Source organism: Uloborus diversus, chromosome 2 (genome assembly GCF_026930045.1).
Source record: "Uloborus diversus isolate 005 chromosome 2, Udiv.v.3.1, whole genome shotgun sequence".
Classification (NCBI taxonomy): domain Eukaryota; kingdom Metazoa; phylum Arthropoda; class Arachnida; order Araneae; family Uloboridae; genus Uloborus; species Uloborus diversus.
This window is the reverse complement of record NC_072732.1, coordinates 93,687,290-93,705,642: the sequence shown is the minus strand read 5'-3', so window position 1 is coordinate 93,705,642 and position 18,353 is coordinate 93,687,290. Positions and strand designations below refer to the sequence as shown.

At 32.1% G+C, this 18,353-nt stretch overlaps 1 protein-coding gene across 2 annotated transcripts in view; it reads right to left on the bottom strand.

Moving 5' to 3' along the window:
* LOC129235285 (E3 ubiquitin-protein ligase UBR5-like) overlaps positions 1–16,948 on the bottom strand; it is a gene marked incomplete at its 3' end in the record, with an annotated part of 117,223 nt that extends 100,275 nt beyond the window's left edge. For both annotated transcript variants that reach the window (XM_054869004.1, XM_054869005.1), the window contains 2 exon segments: positions 12,594–12,720; positions 16,814–16,948. In XM_054869004.1, the coding sequence (XP_054724979.1) occupies positions 12,594–12,720; positions 16,814–16,875 (189 nt within the window).
* Positions 16,949–18,353: the final 1,405 nt, after the last annotated feature.

Genomic DNA, 18,353 nt, shown 5'->3' with positions numbered 1-18,353 from the left:
CAATGGCAATATTTAGAAACAAACCCTACATTAATATCAGCAATATTTATTTTCCTTCATGAAATAAAAAAACATTAAATAAAAACTCACAATAGCCTTAGGTATTGTAAAATGAAAAAGCTGAACAAATCAAATGGATAGAGCATCAAATTGCAAGAAATGAAACCTACCAAAAGTCAAGAAATCAAAATCTTTTAAATTCACTTTAAAAATTAATACTTTAATTTGGAAATAGCTAAGGACTTAACAGGCAGTGTTTAAGATCATTGATGCACCACTGGTCTGGGACCACTAAAACATAATTTAGACCTCAGTAAAATAAAGCTTCGTATGGATCCGTTGTGTGAGTGACCCTAAAGCTTTGTAGTTCTCAGGACTACTGACCATTTGCTGTCATTTGAGCAATTTCATATTATTTATATATTTTAACCAGGGTTCCTACTCAAAAATGGAAATCAAAATAAAGCACTCTAAAGCACCAGATTTTTTCTCCAACTAGCCAAGTGACTTTTCAAGCCTCTTCTCTAAGTTTGTGGTAAAATGGATTATCAGAATTTATACTGGGTTCTTGGAGATTTCAGTAACAAATGGAAACATACTGAAAATATAAATGTAAACCAAATTAAAAGGAAAAAACAGGGACTACAGAATGAACGCAAATTATGAGCAAAGATGCAAATTTTAAATTAACTGCGGAATTGCCAACCTTAAACTACTTGAGAACCCTCTAGGGTAATTTTGAGGAGCATTTTGAACAGCAGTTTCAACAATGTATAAAAAATTTATTAGCATAGAAATAGTTACTAGTATTTAATTGATAAAACATTTACAAAACTTAACTCTAATCTGAGTATTAACAGCTTTGATTTCCTATAAACACACATAAAATCATAATGTTAAAATAAAGTATAATAAAAATTAGAGATGCACCGAACATTGGTTAAAATGAAACCGAATATTCGGCCAAATGCTGAACACTTGTTCAAATTTTTTAAAAACTAATATCTGAATTTTTACAGCAATTTAAAATAGAAAATATCAATCTTTTTAAAGAACTATACAGTCGTCCCTGGCTACTTCGCACTTCGACTTTCGCGGCTTCACTACATCACGTTTTTTTTTTTTTTCAAATATAGCAATTAGCCTTTTTTATGCGCTCGTGTAAACTTTTTTCAACAAAAGAATAACAAAGTATATGTCTTTTAAGTAAGGTAAGCTTTTAAGTAAGGTCTGAGGGGCTGGTTGTGCGTGGAGGTATGAAATCGCTGAAGAAAGTGTAGGGGGTCGCTATCTCATTTTAACCATTAAGCACTAACTGCAAAGTATAAATCACCAGGGCCCAATACAGGCTGATTTTGCTACCGTTTTTCGGTACCTTCACCAAAATCTTATTTTGAAATCGGTATTTTCACAAAAATCAAGTAATAAAATCAGTAACTTCACAAAAACATCGAAAATTTCACAAAAATTCGCATTTTAAAATATGAAATTTGTTTCTCTGTTTAAAACAAAATATACTCATAAAATAAAATTATAAGCAGGTTTATATGAACAATAGCTTAAATAGAAACCTTTTTGTAGTATTTTAACTAATTTTTAGCTGTTTCACACCAAAGTGTATTTATGCAATATTATCGCAATCTTTAAACATCTGTTTTGAGGAACCGTTTTTCTCATAATTTCCTATATTGTACACAGTACATAGACCACTAAGCTGAAATTACGATGGTATTTTTCGTACTTCTTAGGTTTTCAGCTCCCCCCCCCCCAAAAAAAAACGAAACCTGTTAAAAACACTAGATGACATTTACACTTTTCGAACTAAAATTTCACTTGTTCCACTACTTCTTTTACAAAAATTAGGGTGTGTCTAAAATTTCACAAAAACAATACTGATAAAAAAAAAACCTTTCACAAAAATAGAATGATGCAATACTTTCACAAAAATAGGTAGCAAGAAAAAAATCCTGAATTGGCCCCTGATCACTGTATTATTACTAGGGGAAAAATACATCTGTAAATGGTGTTCAACAATGTACTAGCTTTTTAAGTTGTAAACGTAAATGAAGAGGAAGAACGGGGGCTCCTACAGTAATTAACGGGCAATTGAATCATCATCGAACAAGTTGAAGTTTTTTTCATGGACTAGTAGTAATGTGTAAGAACTGCGTGTGTGTGTGTGTAGTTTATTTCTTAATAATTAACAATGTGATATCTATTACGTCTAACATATCTAATTTTCTCATATTTTGTGCAATATATTAAGTAATACAAATGTAATGGTGGCTAAGGGTGCTGTTTTATGTCTAGGGGGCTCTAACTATGATAAAAACCTATTTAAATTGCCGTAAGTAAGTTTTATGCGCTCTAATTAGAAAAATTATACAGAATCCTACTTCGCGGAAATTCAGTTATCGCGGTAAAGTCTAGAACGAATTAACCGTGATAAACGAGGGCTGACTGTAAATGCATTTTCCATTTAACATTGTAATTTTATATATATCTTGTACAGGTATTAAAGTTACTCCTTCCTCAAACAAAAATAAATTAATATAGTAAATGTAATAATTTGGTTTTTGTTTGTCTGAAATACTGCATCAGGGCCAGATTTGGAAGTGTGGAGGCCCCTAATCAGGGTTCAAAAAGATCATATTTTCGAAAATATCCTGTACTTTGATATCTATCCGAATATTTTGATATATATGTATATATCCGATATTTTCGAGTATTTTGCCCTGTGAAAGTTAGGATATTTTGTAAAAATGTCATTGTGGGGGCCCCTTTGTTGTGGAGGCCCAGGGGCGGTAGCCCAGCCTGCCAGAGTCAGATAAAAATATAAAGTATCTGCCCACGCAACTCAAAAGTATCTGCAAGCGAATCATTGTCTATCACGTACAAAAAAAAAAAAGAGGGTGGGAGTGGGGGGGGGGGGGGGGGGGGGAGTGTCCGGATTCTATAAAAAAAACCACATTTTTTAATCATAAGAAATAAATACTTACAGGTATATGCTTTAAGGTTACAAGAAACTAATTTTCATGCCAATTATGTGAGCCTATGGGATGCAAAGACCTAAGCTAAATTTCAAAATTTTAAAACTAAACTTCTTTTAGCAGTCTATATTATCTAGCTTTCATTACTACGTTTTACATTAGCAATATTAAACAAATTAGAAGTAAAGAAGGAGAACCTGAATGATTGTCCCGAGATGCGTGTGCTCGCAACGAATGTATCTGCATAGCAGCGAATATATTCGCCTTACGCGCTTGCCTATATACTATCGATTTATAACTTTTACAAATTAATTAAATACTATCAGTTTAAAACAAATTAGAAATAAGCAGTAAGAATTTAAACTATTTTCATGAGATGCGCGTGCACGCAGCGAATGTATCCGCACAGCAGCGAATACATCCACTGAACGTGCGAGTGTACTAAATACATCTTGTAATAATTTTTACAATCTAAATAAATAATATTAATGTCAATTTAAAAGGAATTAGAAGTAAAGATATTATCGTTACTTCTTATTCGTTTCAAATTGATCTCCAATTGATCTAATCTTTATCTTTTATTTAAGAATTTTACGATTATCGGACGACGTGCAACTCCGCGGCGAATGTATCCGCGCACGGCGTGCGCGCGTGCGTCTACATTATCTAGCTCTGCAGCCTGCCCTCCCCTAAATCCGGCCCTGTACTGCATAGATGGATAAATAATTCCTTTACAGAGAGATGATTTGATAACTGATAATCATGGGAAAACATGCTATATCATAAATAACCTTGCATTTATCCTGCGTACAAATACAAAACAAGTTGCTCAAATATCAGTATAAATTCTTCAAGTCGTTTTCTGCTATGTTAATCTCTTCAATAACTGCTGAATAATAGTATCATCAATTTAAAAAATGAGGAATGAAATTCAAACATTGCAAAAGGATTATTAAAATTTGACTACACAATAATTAGTTTCAATTAGATTGTTTTTAAACAGAAGTTCAAATTTCATATGACGTAAAACTTTAGAAATTAAAGTACTGCAAAATTTAATATGCAAGTGTTACTTTTTCTTAGTTGTGCATTTTATTTTTAAAATTATAAGCAGTTAATCTTAAGTAATAAATGTGTAAATTAGCTATATACATTTATTATTGCTTTATGATATGAGGTTTTGAATTTTTTGGTTACCGTGTCATATTTAAATGAGTTTGTAATAGTAAGCGAAACGTATGTGTCATAAGATCTAGGAGAAATTCAAAAGCAACAAAATTTAAATTTAACATCCGTGTGTTTTCTTTTAATGAGAACATTAATAAGCAACAATTTGAATTAACTTAGTACTGTGGTACAACATAGTAACTTTGATGCAATGTATAAAAAAAATTGTTTGTTTACCAATTATCGAACAATTTGTTTACTATTCAGTTGACGAAGACTAAAGTATTTGGCCAAACCTAATTTTTGGTGCATCTCTAATAAAAATAGAAAAAACTGAATGATATTAAAAGTTTTGAAGTTAGTTAGAGTCTTAAACTTTGAATGTATTTTATTAAAAACCTACTTCAGCAAAAATCTCAACAGAAACATCGGGTCAGAAAAGAGGGGTATTTACATGATTGTCTTCGTGTAAATCTGTCGAGTTTCGGTCAATGTGCCGATTATTTATAATCGAACAAATTTTGCCGATTTATTGGCAGGAAAAATATTTTTCAACTATCTCTTCAACAAGAAACTATAATGAACACATTTATTAACAATAAATAAATCTAATTTTTTGCAAACACCAGTTTCTAACTTGTAGTATGTAAGTGTACAGAGTAAAAACAAAACAATTAGAAAGTGCGTAAAACTGAATGAAATATGAAAGAGCAGCCCTCACAGCTGATATTCATGCAACACTATTATGAGTAGTTAAATTCCAGGACTTTTAAATCGCAATGGAAAAAACATGAGTAAGATACTCCTCTCCAATCATATTTGGGGGGGGGGGGGAAGCTTTCAATCTCTACCCCTATAAAGGCAATGTTTATCCCATCCTAGAACCCCTCCCCCCTCCCTCACTCTTATTACATCACTCGCCTTGCAGTAATTTTTTGGTTTTATGTATGTTATTCATGTTATTTCTATTTAGCTTTTGAAGTACAGAACAGTAAACAGAAACAACCAAATGTGGATACACTGTAACACCTGTTAAACTCTCTCCAATAAAAAAGAAAATGATTCTAAAACCTTCCCTTCATTTTTTATAGAAAATCAAGATCATTTCCTAAGTTTATGTTATGCTAACCTCACCCCCCACACACAGTATTTGATGAGCAATATATTTTTTTCATTTCAGTTATTTTGTTCTTTCTAACTATTTCTATGATTACATCATACATTTTAGAATTTACTCTTTAAATCATTAATTTTTAATTCAACAAAAAATTGATTATTTTGAATATTTGATTAAAAAATTATGTACACTTTATTATTTTTTTACATACTGATGGTTGAAGTAATGTTATTATTTTTCACTTACTTTTTTTATTTTGAATAAATAAACACATGTGCACTACAGTGGATCAAATTTTTTTTCCCTAAATCCTAAATAATCCTACCTATGCGGAAAAGATGTTCTACAACCAATAACATATAGATTTATGAAAAATAAAATAAAAAATTAAATTTTAAGTTAAGAACTGCTGCAAGAGAGACGAATGTTAGAAATTTAAGGCTTTTTCGTCAAATAATCGAAATTAATCAATTATTATTTTAGAATCTTTAATTCTACCTACGCGGGTAAGATGTCCCATAAAATGCAGATTTAATAAGAAGTAAAATAAAAAAAAATTTAAGTTATGAACTTTTGTAAGAGAATAAAAACGGAAATTTGATGTTTTTTTCATTAAAATTCAAAATTAATCAACATTTTTTAAAACTATAACTTTGGATTCTATTTGTACAGAAATGATGTTTTAAGGGAGAAAAAAAACTTGTTAGCCGCACTGTCTCAATAGGTTAGATTTAGTTCAACGATTTGATGGAAAATATCACAATGCATCCCCCCCCCCAAGTAAAAAGAGCATTTTAATTCTTATAAATTATTGGAATGAATTAAAACATACTGAATTAATGACAAACTTCACAGATTCATTTAAAACTTTCTAATCTTAAAATACCATTGAAATCACAGTGGAGAGTAATCACTCTTTGTGTTGAAAACTGACAAGAGGCTTCATGATTTTAGGCGATTTCGTATAAACCCGTCTCTGCTGTAGGGTCCACACACAGCAGCAGAGGCTGCTGTGAAAATTTTTATTATTATTTTTGTGCTTAAGTGTGGCAAAGAAAATCCAGAATAGTTGGTAGAATAATTGTCGAAATGATTTCTGGGTTTACTATTGCATCTAAAAGTATGGCATCATTGAGTGTTCAGTCAGTGGAAGCTCTGTTACATTTCCCCACTGAATCAAATCACATAATCTCTTGCGCAAAAATCAAGGTTTGGCAAATTGAAAATGTGGATACTAACATCTGTTGCAGTGGTTGGAGTAAAAAAAGAATTTTTGTCTCTGTGCGTGCTTTCAAATTCTTCGAAGTGCCAATTGCCTTAGTTGTCAGTTAGCAATGATATCAGGCCATTTTCTAATCTTAATCGACTTAGGGGCATATACTTTTACAATGAATATAGTTAATGTCACTAAAGTCTCAAATGGAATATCATTAGCTATATAAAGGTTGAGAATTCTATTTGCAGTCGTAATCCACCTCGAGTGGCAAACATTTCCAGGGTTTCTCTTGGACAGACTTTCGCTGCAATGTACGGAGTTGATGGTTTCAAAGATTTAAGATTTTCAGTTTTTTTTTTTTAAATAAATTTTCTGTTCTGACGTAACCTCAGCATGTAGTTTTCTCCTCTCCTTGTATTTATCTTGCTTTATTTTCCGTTTAATGGCTTTATTAATTTGAGAAGTCTCTTTTCAATCTAGTGACCTGATTACCATTTTTCTTTCCGTACGCTGGTCTAGCATAAATTCTCTTTCATTCAATGGTATTTTCCGTTTTTTCTTACAACAGCAACATTTAAATGATTTACAGGTACATGCTGATACATCCAAAAGATTACTGGCTTTTTCTCGGAAAAGTGTCAATCTTCTTTTTATAGTTTTCAACGTTTTTTCTTGCTTTGTAAGAAGTGCCCGATAATTTTTGTGGTATGGGTGTAGTTTTCTAGTGGTAGACAATTACTGGGATTGAAGTTCGTCTCCAGGTCTCTTCCAACTTATTTGCAACTTCTTCAAATGAGACAGATAGCTGGAAACCTTCTTTCCTTGTTTTGTTTCTCTTTTGAATACTAACACAAGCACCTTATTACATTTTTGTATGTGTGTAGCATTTTAAGTAGTATATCACAGCCAGAGCAAAACATAGGGCAGATGAAGTCTTTTCTTAACATTGCTATATTGCACTTTTCGATTAAATACGCGGACAGTGTGCACAAAGAAAATATCTTACTCAATAAAATTGTAACTTTCATTCACTTAAAAAGCATCACTTGGGCAAAGTGTTGATTCATACTGCTTTTGGCATGTAGGGGTGAAAGGATAAAATCAGCGGACAAAAAGTTTTTAAAAAACATGAAGTAAAGCAATCTGCCGTTTAATCCAAAGCAAAGGGAGTTCTGCAAGATCTGATTTGCTGATTTGACAGTTCGAAGAGGGAGTGTTTAGGAGATAAAATATTTCAAAATTCCTGGTACTGTTCAACACTCCAATACTGAATAATCAATAACTATCACTTTTCAGCACTTTAATTGTAGGAAAATAATTATTTTGATTCAAAAAATATCAAAACAAAATTAAGCAATTTTCAACATTTTTTCCATAATTCAACTCTTTTGTGGCAGTGCAAATTTTTAAATGATTATTTTTAAATTTATCTTTTTTTAATCTCTATGCCATAGAACATCTTTTCTGCATAGGTAGATTTGGATTAACGAACCTTTTTTTTTCACTATATAAGAGCCACCCACCCTAAATGTGTACAATGCCGCAACATTTTTCATGTTTTGATACTTTTTTAATTTGGTATAGTGCTTTTAGATAACCTTATAATTTTTACAAAAAATATAAGTCTTGAAATGGCTATTAATAATTAAAAAATAAATAGAAATTTAAAGTGCTTGAAAATTAGCCAGCTGACTGGAGGCCTAATATTTTTTAATGTCTTGTTAACATAATGTAATTCTACCAGCAATAATATAAAAATAGCTCAAAGACATTGGATGAAATTTTAAAATTATTTTGCAAAAATTAAAAAGTATAGAAAAATAAATCATTTCTCAGCAGGAGCGAGCCATTAAGCAAAATTAAAAAGGGAATACAATTATAAAAGAGAAATCTATTTTTTGAATAAGGATGACCTCCAAATTATAGAGTGCTGTAACAGAAAACTGCTTGCATTTTTTTTTTTACTGAGGATTTAATTTTTTCCCTTTTAATGGTATTAACACCAAAAATCCTCAACTTTCATGAAATTTATTCCCCCTCACTGATTACACCCAATAGTTTTTTTCTATTCATTTATATGCTATATTTAAATTATATTATTTCCTGCACATGCCAACGGTTTGAAGGTCACTAGATCACTTCATTTAATATTTGTTTAAAACAGCAATTTTGAAAAGCAAGCAATCCTGGAATTCATAAGAATTTTTTTTTTCCCCTCTCATACTACATTACTTCTTCCCTTGGTAATTTCTGAATCATTTGACTTGTGCAATTCATTGATCTTTCGCAATTTGGCAAGATATCAGTCCTAACCTTTAAAAAAGGTACTTATTATGATTCTTTATGATAGATGACGAATTAAATTTGATATTTTTTCCGCATTTCTGCAAATACTTTTACTTTTTATGCTCTTTTGGAGATATTCAACATTTTTTTTCCTTACAAAAATATTTATCTTTGTACTTAAAGTTCAGATTTTTTTTTTCATTTTAAACCATTATTTCATTTAAAAACATTAATCTTTTTAATTTTTTTTTTAAATATTCAGTTGAGCATTAGCATACAAAAAAGAACAAACTATACTATTACTTAAAAATTCTCACAAGCATTTTCTTTGGAAAAATATTACTTTAATATTTATGTTGCTTCATGGGTGCCCATATGAAGGGACAAATAGGGGCTCGAGATCCCCCCCCCCCCCTTAGAAATTAGAACTTCCTTGCTTTTAGTACTTTTTCCGTTGCATAAATGTAAAAACATTTCATCTCCAGCCATTAATGAATAAGTCATTAAAAATGTCGAATTTTATTAACTCAACTGCACTGAAATCGGTTACTATGGGGAAAATATCGGAGTTCCCCCCCCCCTTCCATAAAATTTTTCATGTGGTATCCATGTGTTGTTTTTTTTTTTGTTCTTGTAGAATTGTTTTGTGGTAAAAACATTAAGTAAAAGTTGATAATTTCCATTCAAGTACAGTAGACCTTTGTTTAATGCGGGGGTTACGCTCCTCGGAAATGCCATGTAAATAAAAACTGCGTAAATTAAGACTTAATTAGTGTTAAAATAGGGGTTAGATTCCGTAGATAAAAAAATACTTCATTCTAGTGATGACTAATTGTATAATAAGTTTAATGTGTAGTTATATGGACTTTATTGCACAACATGCATAAAGAACATAAATTAATTTCATATTCTGTTTACAAAGAGGAGCTGGCTATGCGTCTTTGGCCGTCAAGAATTTTTCTCCGTAGTTCTTTGCAGAGCATTAAGGCATCCATGATCATTTCCATGATAGAATATTCCTTCACTAACAAATTAGAAAGATAATTTCCATTTGTCAAAGAATGGTTCAAAATTTTCAATGTTTATGTTTCTGGTTCCGTGTCATTGATGTCGGTATCTTCGTTGCTTTCATCGTCCTTTGTTTATCCTAAAAGCTCTTCTTTCAGTGAGTTCTGAACTGTATGAATTCAATAACTTCACATCTGGCAAGAGTCTCGAAGGAATCTCATAAAATGTCTCCAGTGGCCCAAGCTCGATTATTAGCCCAATAAAATGCAGTTTATTATGCATAATCTGAAATCTTTAGGAGTTTGGATTTTTAAAGAGGAAAATTTTATCTGTTTGCATTGCGCATCCGCATAAAACTGAAACTCATCTGCATAAAATAAAATAAAGGTGACAAATCTTAAACGGTGTATAATTGAAACTGTGTAAAATAAACCCATTTAAAATGAGGGTCTACTATATTTCACTTCTAAAAAAATTGAAGCACATTTTCTTGAAAGTTACCTTGTAAAAATATTTCCTTATTTGGATCCTCCCTCCCCTCACCATTTGCACTCTATTTGCACACCCCCACCCCACTTATTTTCAAAACCTGGGGCCACTGGTCGAAATCATAAAAGAAGAAAAACGATGGGGAAATTGAAAGAATTAAAAATACTCATTGTGAGCATTAATCGGCCGTTTATTAAGAACCAATTAGTCGGTAAACGACCAACGCCCTTATTTTATGCTCTTGAAGGGTTTCATCACACGAAGTAAAAGAAAAAAAAATTCTGACCTACCTTTATTATCATTCTGGGGGAAAACAAAATTTTGCATCCCCTGCCCCCCAAAAAATCAAACTGCTTCACACCATTTTGTTTCACCAATCGGCAATGTCCAAAACGGGTATTTTCAGAAATGAACCTTTGTGATTGGCAGGACAGAGTGCATCAGTAATTTTCGGAACGTTTCCCAAGTCGCTCGCAATGCAAGCTGATTAGTTGAGATGTACTATGCCTAATAACCAGTAAGAAATAATTTTAAATGTTTGTGTTGAGTTGTTTCCAACCAATGCAAAATCATATAACATCATCGAGCTGTGTGCACGGTCTGATATGGCAATAAATAGCCGATCAATTTCTGAATTGGTCTCTCTCTTACTCATGCAGCTGGCATCTTGCCTTTTAATTTCATTTTACAACTAATAAGAGTGTAATTTGCTATTGGCAACTATGAGCGGTTGTTTTTGAGAGCAGTGTGTTCTTGCACTGTTGTGGTGATTAAAGATTACCACTATTGTTAAAAGGTTTCCTTTAATGCATCTTAAATTAAGTTACTTAAGTGTTTGCTACTGAGATAATGCTATCCATCGACCTGTTATGCCAAAGTGAACTGCTATTTCCAAGCTTTGAAGATGCTGTCAGTTGGAAATCATTGATCCCTTTGCCTGTAACGCTTGATGAGTGTGAATGCTGCAGCAGTCAGCTAGCCTTCCCATATTATCGGAAATCCCTCCTGGAGGTCTGAATCCTGAGTTCGCCCGTTTCTGTATTTTGAGAATTTATTTAGCGGTATTATGGGTGACTATTCTATTAGACATGAAGGAGCCGACATAGTGTGTTCACGTTTGCCTCAACAGTTCCGACTTCAAGTTTGTCCATGGATTTGGATATTTTTTGCAAATGTGTTCCTAGTTTCCCGATCTGGCGAATTTAGACATCATCAGATGACATTTTAAGCTTGTTGTTTTTCCAGGATATTGAGTTCGAGGTTGTATTGTTGCAATTAGGGGAGGAGAAAGATTAAATTCAATTCCACCTGAATAGAGCTGATTCTACTTCAGGAAAGGAGCAAATCTTCATTCATTTCAAATTCGGATTCATGGATTCTACCTCTTTAGAAGTTTTTCTTTTTCTTTTAATATCATTGACAGAGTACTTGCTTAGACATCTTTAATAGCAAAAAAACTCACTTTGTTTCTCTGGAGCTTATCAGCAAATTATCGAAATAAAGAATGAAGGGGAAAGCATCTTAACTTAGGTCAGTCTTTGAATAAAGATACAATCAGTTGATTAGACAGCTTAAAAGCAAATTCGTAGTCCAGCAACATGTCAAAGTGTAAACAGTACAGTGCAACAAAAGAAAACAAGCTAACTCATTTCCGCACATGTCACTCTTTTATCGCACATTGGCTTAACAGGTGCTCTTCTTGCTTTAGAGGTCTATTGTGCAGGAATTGCAAGTGAAGGTGAATTAATTTTTCTCTCATAGCCACTTGTTCTTTTCTTTCTTTTTTTTCCCGTTCCTTTGAAATGATTTTTAAGTAATCTTAGAAAAAACTTCGAGTTAAAGGAAGTTAACTTTGAGATATAGAAAATAATTATAGCATGGAATTAAAGACAAAGGGATCGGAAGTGAAACGTACACATAATACATTAGGAAAATAACTAGTCATTTCATTCTTCTGTAAAAACAAGATAGACATATTTCCCGAAAGAGAGGTTTAAGGAAATACAAATGTGATGACCAGCAACAGGCTCTGGATCCAGCTAGGCTGGTCTAAGTCAATTTAAATGATCCATTGAAATAGAAGGGTATGCTGAAGAAAAGGTGGTTTCTGCTCTACGCTTTTGGCATGGGAACCATGGTACCAGGTTATTGAGAGTACGGGCAGAGTTGGGCCATTGACACTAGCGTTAAAATATGTAAATATGAATTTATCAATTTTCTTACTACTTGCTCTTTGATTTTCACACTTAAATTATTTACGCCCCTTTAAAGCGGAGGCCAGTTAGTAGAATGTCGACTGTACTTAAAAATGATTACTCACTTCAAGAAGAAATGCAACATGCATGGGTCCAACAACACATTGTCGAACAGATGCATTCTTCAACTGTGCAAGAACAGATGGAACACTGTAACCACATCGATTTGTTCTCTCTGCCACTTCCTTCAGCCTAAAGGAGTAAAAAAGTAAAATTTCATAAATTCAGATATTCTCATAAGCCCCAAAGCAAAATGCTACTAAATTTGCGACGTACATCACAGAACAGATGCATGAGCTGCAGAACAAATCTGTTCAAATCAGGGTTGGCAAGTTTCCGCCGAGGCGGTTAAAACCACTGGTAGAAACCGGTTAAAACCGGCATGGCAAAAACCACTTTCTGCCACTTTGCGGCAGAAACTGGCAAAAACTTACAAAATGAAAAATTAATTCTTGATATACAACAGAAAATGCATGGAAAAAATAATTAATTGTTAACCAAAGTACTGTAATTTTATTACAAAATTATTGCAATTCAAAATCAAATGTTACATCGTTTGGACCCTGCAATTGCCTCTTAGAAAAGCTGGTTTCAAAAATCTAAACAGGTTCTCAATTTACTACACACAAATGAGAAATTTTAGAATATTCTTAAAAGAGAAGAGCTAGCAGACAATGCATCAAGGAGCAAGCAATGTCCGTGAAACTTTCATCTATTGTATAACTGGTCCACCATGTAGTAACTGGAGTTGTGGTAAACATTTGACTGGAAAAATAAGTTTTGAGAAATGGGGCCAATTTGTTCTGCAAAGCTGTGACATTAGGTACAAAATTTAGTCAAGTAAAATTTTGGCACTTTCTTCTTGAAGCACATGACATAATAATTTCAATCACAAACAATTTAGAGGAAGCATATGAGTGAGCAAATCAGTAATGCCTGTTTAATTCTGTATGTCACTCCTCTTTCCTAAGCATCACTGTATGATTTTTTATCCTTTGTTAAATTAATACAAATACTACGAGCCTCTGCAATTGGAAAGTTCCCTTTCTGAACTAAATCAAGGGCACTAGCATGGGATTTTATTTTTTTAAATGATGAAATGATGTTCAATTTTTTAGTTCACTTAAACAAATATCATTTACTAATTACTTGAGTTATTAAAGACATTTTTAAGTTTTTGCCAGTTATAACCAGTTTCTGCCACTGGCACGGCAAAAACTAGTTTCTGCCGGCAGAAAGCCAACCCTGGTTTAAATGTGAAAGGAAAACTCAGACAAATTTTCTGCAGAAATTCTACAGCTTTCTGTGAAATTTCTGCAGAAACTACATATTTTCCACAAAAATCTTTCAACTCAACATAGAATTTTGTACTAATTCTGCAGATTTCTTTAAACTAGAAGAAAATCCAAAATTCTCAAAAATTATGACAGTTTGGCAGAATGCTCGAGAAAAATCTTTAATTTTGATAAGTCATCTGCAGGAACTTCAGATTTACTTTGAACTTAAAGAAATCTGCAGAATTTGTACAAAATTCTATCTTGAGTTGGAAAACATTTGTAGAAAATCTGCAGTTTCCGCAGAAATTTCATACTCTAAATCTAAAAAGATTGATTTTTCAAGTGTTCTTGGTTCCCTTCCCCCCCCCCAATCGATCTTCATCCACTGCAATTTTCTTAATAATTGTATTTTTTGGAAACATGCCAACATTGAAACCCATCCATCGCCGAAAATTGTGTGTCTTGTTTGAGATTTCAATCCTTTTGTATCCTGAAAACATTTCAACTAGTTAGAAAGTTTTGAAGGGTTTAATAAAAATGCTACCCTAACCCCCCTTCAGACATTTTATTTATTATTTTAGTAATGTATTTATTTATTAACATTTTTTTAAATTCCTCTTTCTTGTCATGTAAAATTTACCAAAAAAAAAAAAAATGTAGTTTGTCACCTAGGTTTGGATTTTTATAAAATTTGTATATTTGCTCTTTCTATTCATTTTAGAAAATATCTAAAATATTTTTGAAGAATCTTAATTGGTTTAGGTTCCACATAGCAACAAGGAAGTTTTAAAAACTGAAAAGAAAAAAAAAAACCTGTATGAAAAAATTTTGATTTAGGACTCCCAACTTGTAGAAAAGGTTAAGTTGGTTGCCTGCATTATGGGGCATTCCACGGTAATTTAGACATTTATGTAGAGTCCATAACGTGACCTTTTTTGCCATAACTTTTCAATTTACTGTTTGATTAGCATATTATTTTATTTTGATCTTTTTCTACCAACACACCAGCTCAAATTTAAATAATTTGCAAATCAAACGGTAAATTAAAAAGTTATGGCCAAAAAAAGTCACGTTACGGACTCTACATAATGTCAAAAATACCGTGGAATGCCCCTTATACAATGCTTGAAGTACTTGTTAAACAATTGGTCAAATGATTTTACGTTGCAGAATATTGTTAAGTATTCTGCTCTTCGGAGGGTTAAAAGAATAATTGCTTAATTAGGCCAATTCAAACTGTCGAAGAGAAACTTTAGAGAAACGTTTTTAAGAATTTCAATCTAAAAAATATTATACAACATTTACAGATAAAACTGAAACACCAGCACAGAAACTTCAAATATCTAATGAAGCTTACAAGTTTAATGAAGAAAAAAGTAGCTGCATAATGGCAGTAAAGCAAAAATGACAAGTCTGAAATCTATCATTTCTCATATTCTCCTGAATGGTTACAATGTGCTAAAAAAATCTGAGAAAATGTTTGTTTGGGAAAAATCAAGTTGAATTCAAAGCAGATGAAGTTTTATACTAGCTGAATATCTGCAATAAAACAGATTTCAAATATTTAATCACATGTTCTTGAACTTAGCTAAACTATATCCTACTGCTTGCACTGCTGGTTTTAATATCAAAGCTTGTATAAAGAGTAAAGGGTCTTGACTTGCTTCATTTTATTTTAAACACTTTTGAACTACTCATAACAGGGCCGTAAGTAGAAAATAAATTCGGGAGGATTTAAAAACTTACATGCAGTTTTGCGCTATTTATACTAATGTTCTTCAAGTCATCTGGTTATCTATTATGAAAGCATTTTATGAAATTAATATACATTTGAAAGACATTTGATTTTTAGAACAAATTTTTCTTTTTTTTTTTGGAAATTTTTAAATCTAAACAAACATTTAAATGTCAATCCGAACTTGACTCATAATATACCATCTCATATTCACAGTCATAGTGTTACCCCCACAAGAACAAGAGACAGCTTTCACGATTGAAGGCCTTTTCGCTTTAATAAATAATTATGAATGCTAACAATAATAAATGCTTGTATATGTGCATACAGTTCAGTAAAGTTATTAATTTTTCAAAAGTTTTTCACAGAAATTGATTTTTCAAAAAATTGTTCTTACTTTATTTAAGTTTAGGTTTCTACAGTTGTGATATTTTTTCAAAATAAATGTGAAATTCTACTTCTTATTTATGCAAGCATACTTTTAAACAGTTGTATGGTTACTGTATAGCAATTAACTAGATTATGGCTGAACAGCATTTTAGCAATTAAACAGTAAAGCTTGGCTAACTTTTACATCCTTAGTCCTAACCCTGTTTTTAAGGTGCATAGGAAGATACGTTGATACAATTGTATTTGCACTTGCATACATTTTCTTCTCAGAAATCTTTATTTCAGTAGATAAACAATTAAGCATCGTAATTGTTTAAGTCTTTTGATGAAATTTTCAAAGAAAAGTGATTTTTAGGAGTTCATCATGGCATCACAATTTACGAACAAAACATAGAAAGAAATCACTTAACAGACAACGTTAAGCCAGAATATGCACCTTGTTTTGCACAAAAGCACAAATTCAAGAAATTTCTTAAGAGAACATGTTGTTGGCTCTTTAATTTCGGCCAATGATTGAAAGATGTTTGAACAAAACATATAATTAACAAGATATAAGAAATTAATAAGAAAAAAGAAATAATGGACGGTAAAAATGCATTAATGAGTATGAAAGTCACGTGATTTTTTTTTTTTTAATCAAACATTGCGTAGAAGCCAAAATAAAATAACCAACATTAAACAACTATTTACAACTTAATAATGATGATAATCATGTCTCGAGATTATAGAAGTTTTAAACTGTCTAACCATTAAATTTTGACACTTAACAAGAATATTGCATTTTTATATTGAAATGCATTTTAAGACATTTATTTCACCAAAAGAAATATATATGCTACAGTACATACACAGCATAATGAATGTATGGGAAACATGAAAGTACCTTTCATTCAACTGATCTTCACTTCCCGGTAAAGGGTGAACTACGAAATGAATGGAAGTCATTTTTTAAGAAAAAAATAAATAAATCTTTAAAATTATTAACTTAAATTCCACCAAAACTTAAGAATTGCACTTAGCCAACCATTCTCTTTCCTTCATTGTAATAATCAAAGTTGTAGTGCTTAAACAAAAAGTGAAAGTACACGTCGTTTTCTTTTGTCCATTAATTTACAAAGTTAAATCGCTATTAAAATGGACTTATGTATTACTGAACTTTTAATCTTTCAATCCTAAATCTCTAAACACATCTGCAGATGTAAATAGTAACAGAAATATTTTTGAACGTATTTTTCGTTCAGGTTCTTGATGGCAGTTGCTTGTGGCAGCAAAAAGAAAACCGTCGCTCTTTCTCTTTCTGCTTCTGCTCGTTTGTTTCACAACTTCATGCATACTTGAGAGCTTTGGATAATCAGTTTGGAAAAAAATCATGTTGGAAAATTTATTTTAATTTGTGAATCTATTTTTGAGATGTTAGAAATTCCATCTATTGAATCAATTCCAAGATACTAGTTGTTCTGTATGTTTCTCTTTAATAAGACATGACGTATTTTCCTTCAAGTTGAAGATGTGGCAATGGGATATTTTCTTCAATTTACAGATATTATGAGTAAAGCAAGGTTGCAAAAAAGACACTGATACATGAAAAAGTTACTGTATTCTGTGTAATTGTTATGCCAATTAGTATGTTCAAAATATGAAGAGAAGACGAGAAACACCACATCGCAGTTCCCCCGATCGACCATCATCTTCCTTTCATTCTTATATGAAACATTTCAATGTTTGTTGTTATCCCTGTCCACCGAGACTAAATTCAAAAATGAAAAAAGTGGATAGTGTGTGCACGTTTCGACTAATTTTAACATTTCTGCGAACACTTGGACTTGTATTATTGTATTACTGTTTTTCTATAGGAATTACATTTTACCAAAATGGTTCATAAAGGTTAGCTACAATAATATCTAAGCGAAATTTATTTCAATTCAATGAATATTCATCTTTTTATGTGCTGTTCTTTGAAATGAGTTTCACTAGTCCCCCCCCCCCCCCCTGATTATAACTTGGTAGTAGTTTGATTAACTTTTGTTTCTGGTTCATTGTCAACAAAATCAATTTTCACGGTCTGCCCAATGATTCTCTAATTGTTTGCACTGGCAGATGCGGGAATGCTCCGATTTCTCCCCCCCCCCCCCCTCACCTTCAAAGTGCAATGGTGCACCTTCTCAAATGCTATGAAGCACTGCCCTACCCACAGGAATGAGAACCCCCAAAATAAAGACCAAAGTTCAAATGACCCCCTCTTCCCCCTGAAAATTTCAATGGTGCAGTTGTACAGTGAACCACTCGTGGTGCACCCCTAAGCCGAGTCATGTTTGTACTGCGAATAAACTAATAGCATGGATCACGGAACTACTCGTAAACTCTTAACATGCACTATTGTTTATATTTTACAGATAAAAATTTCTATGAACCATACAAATATC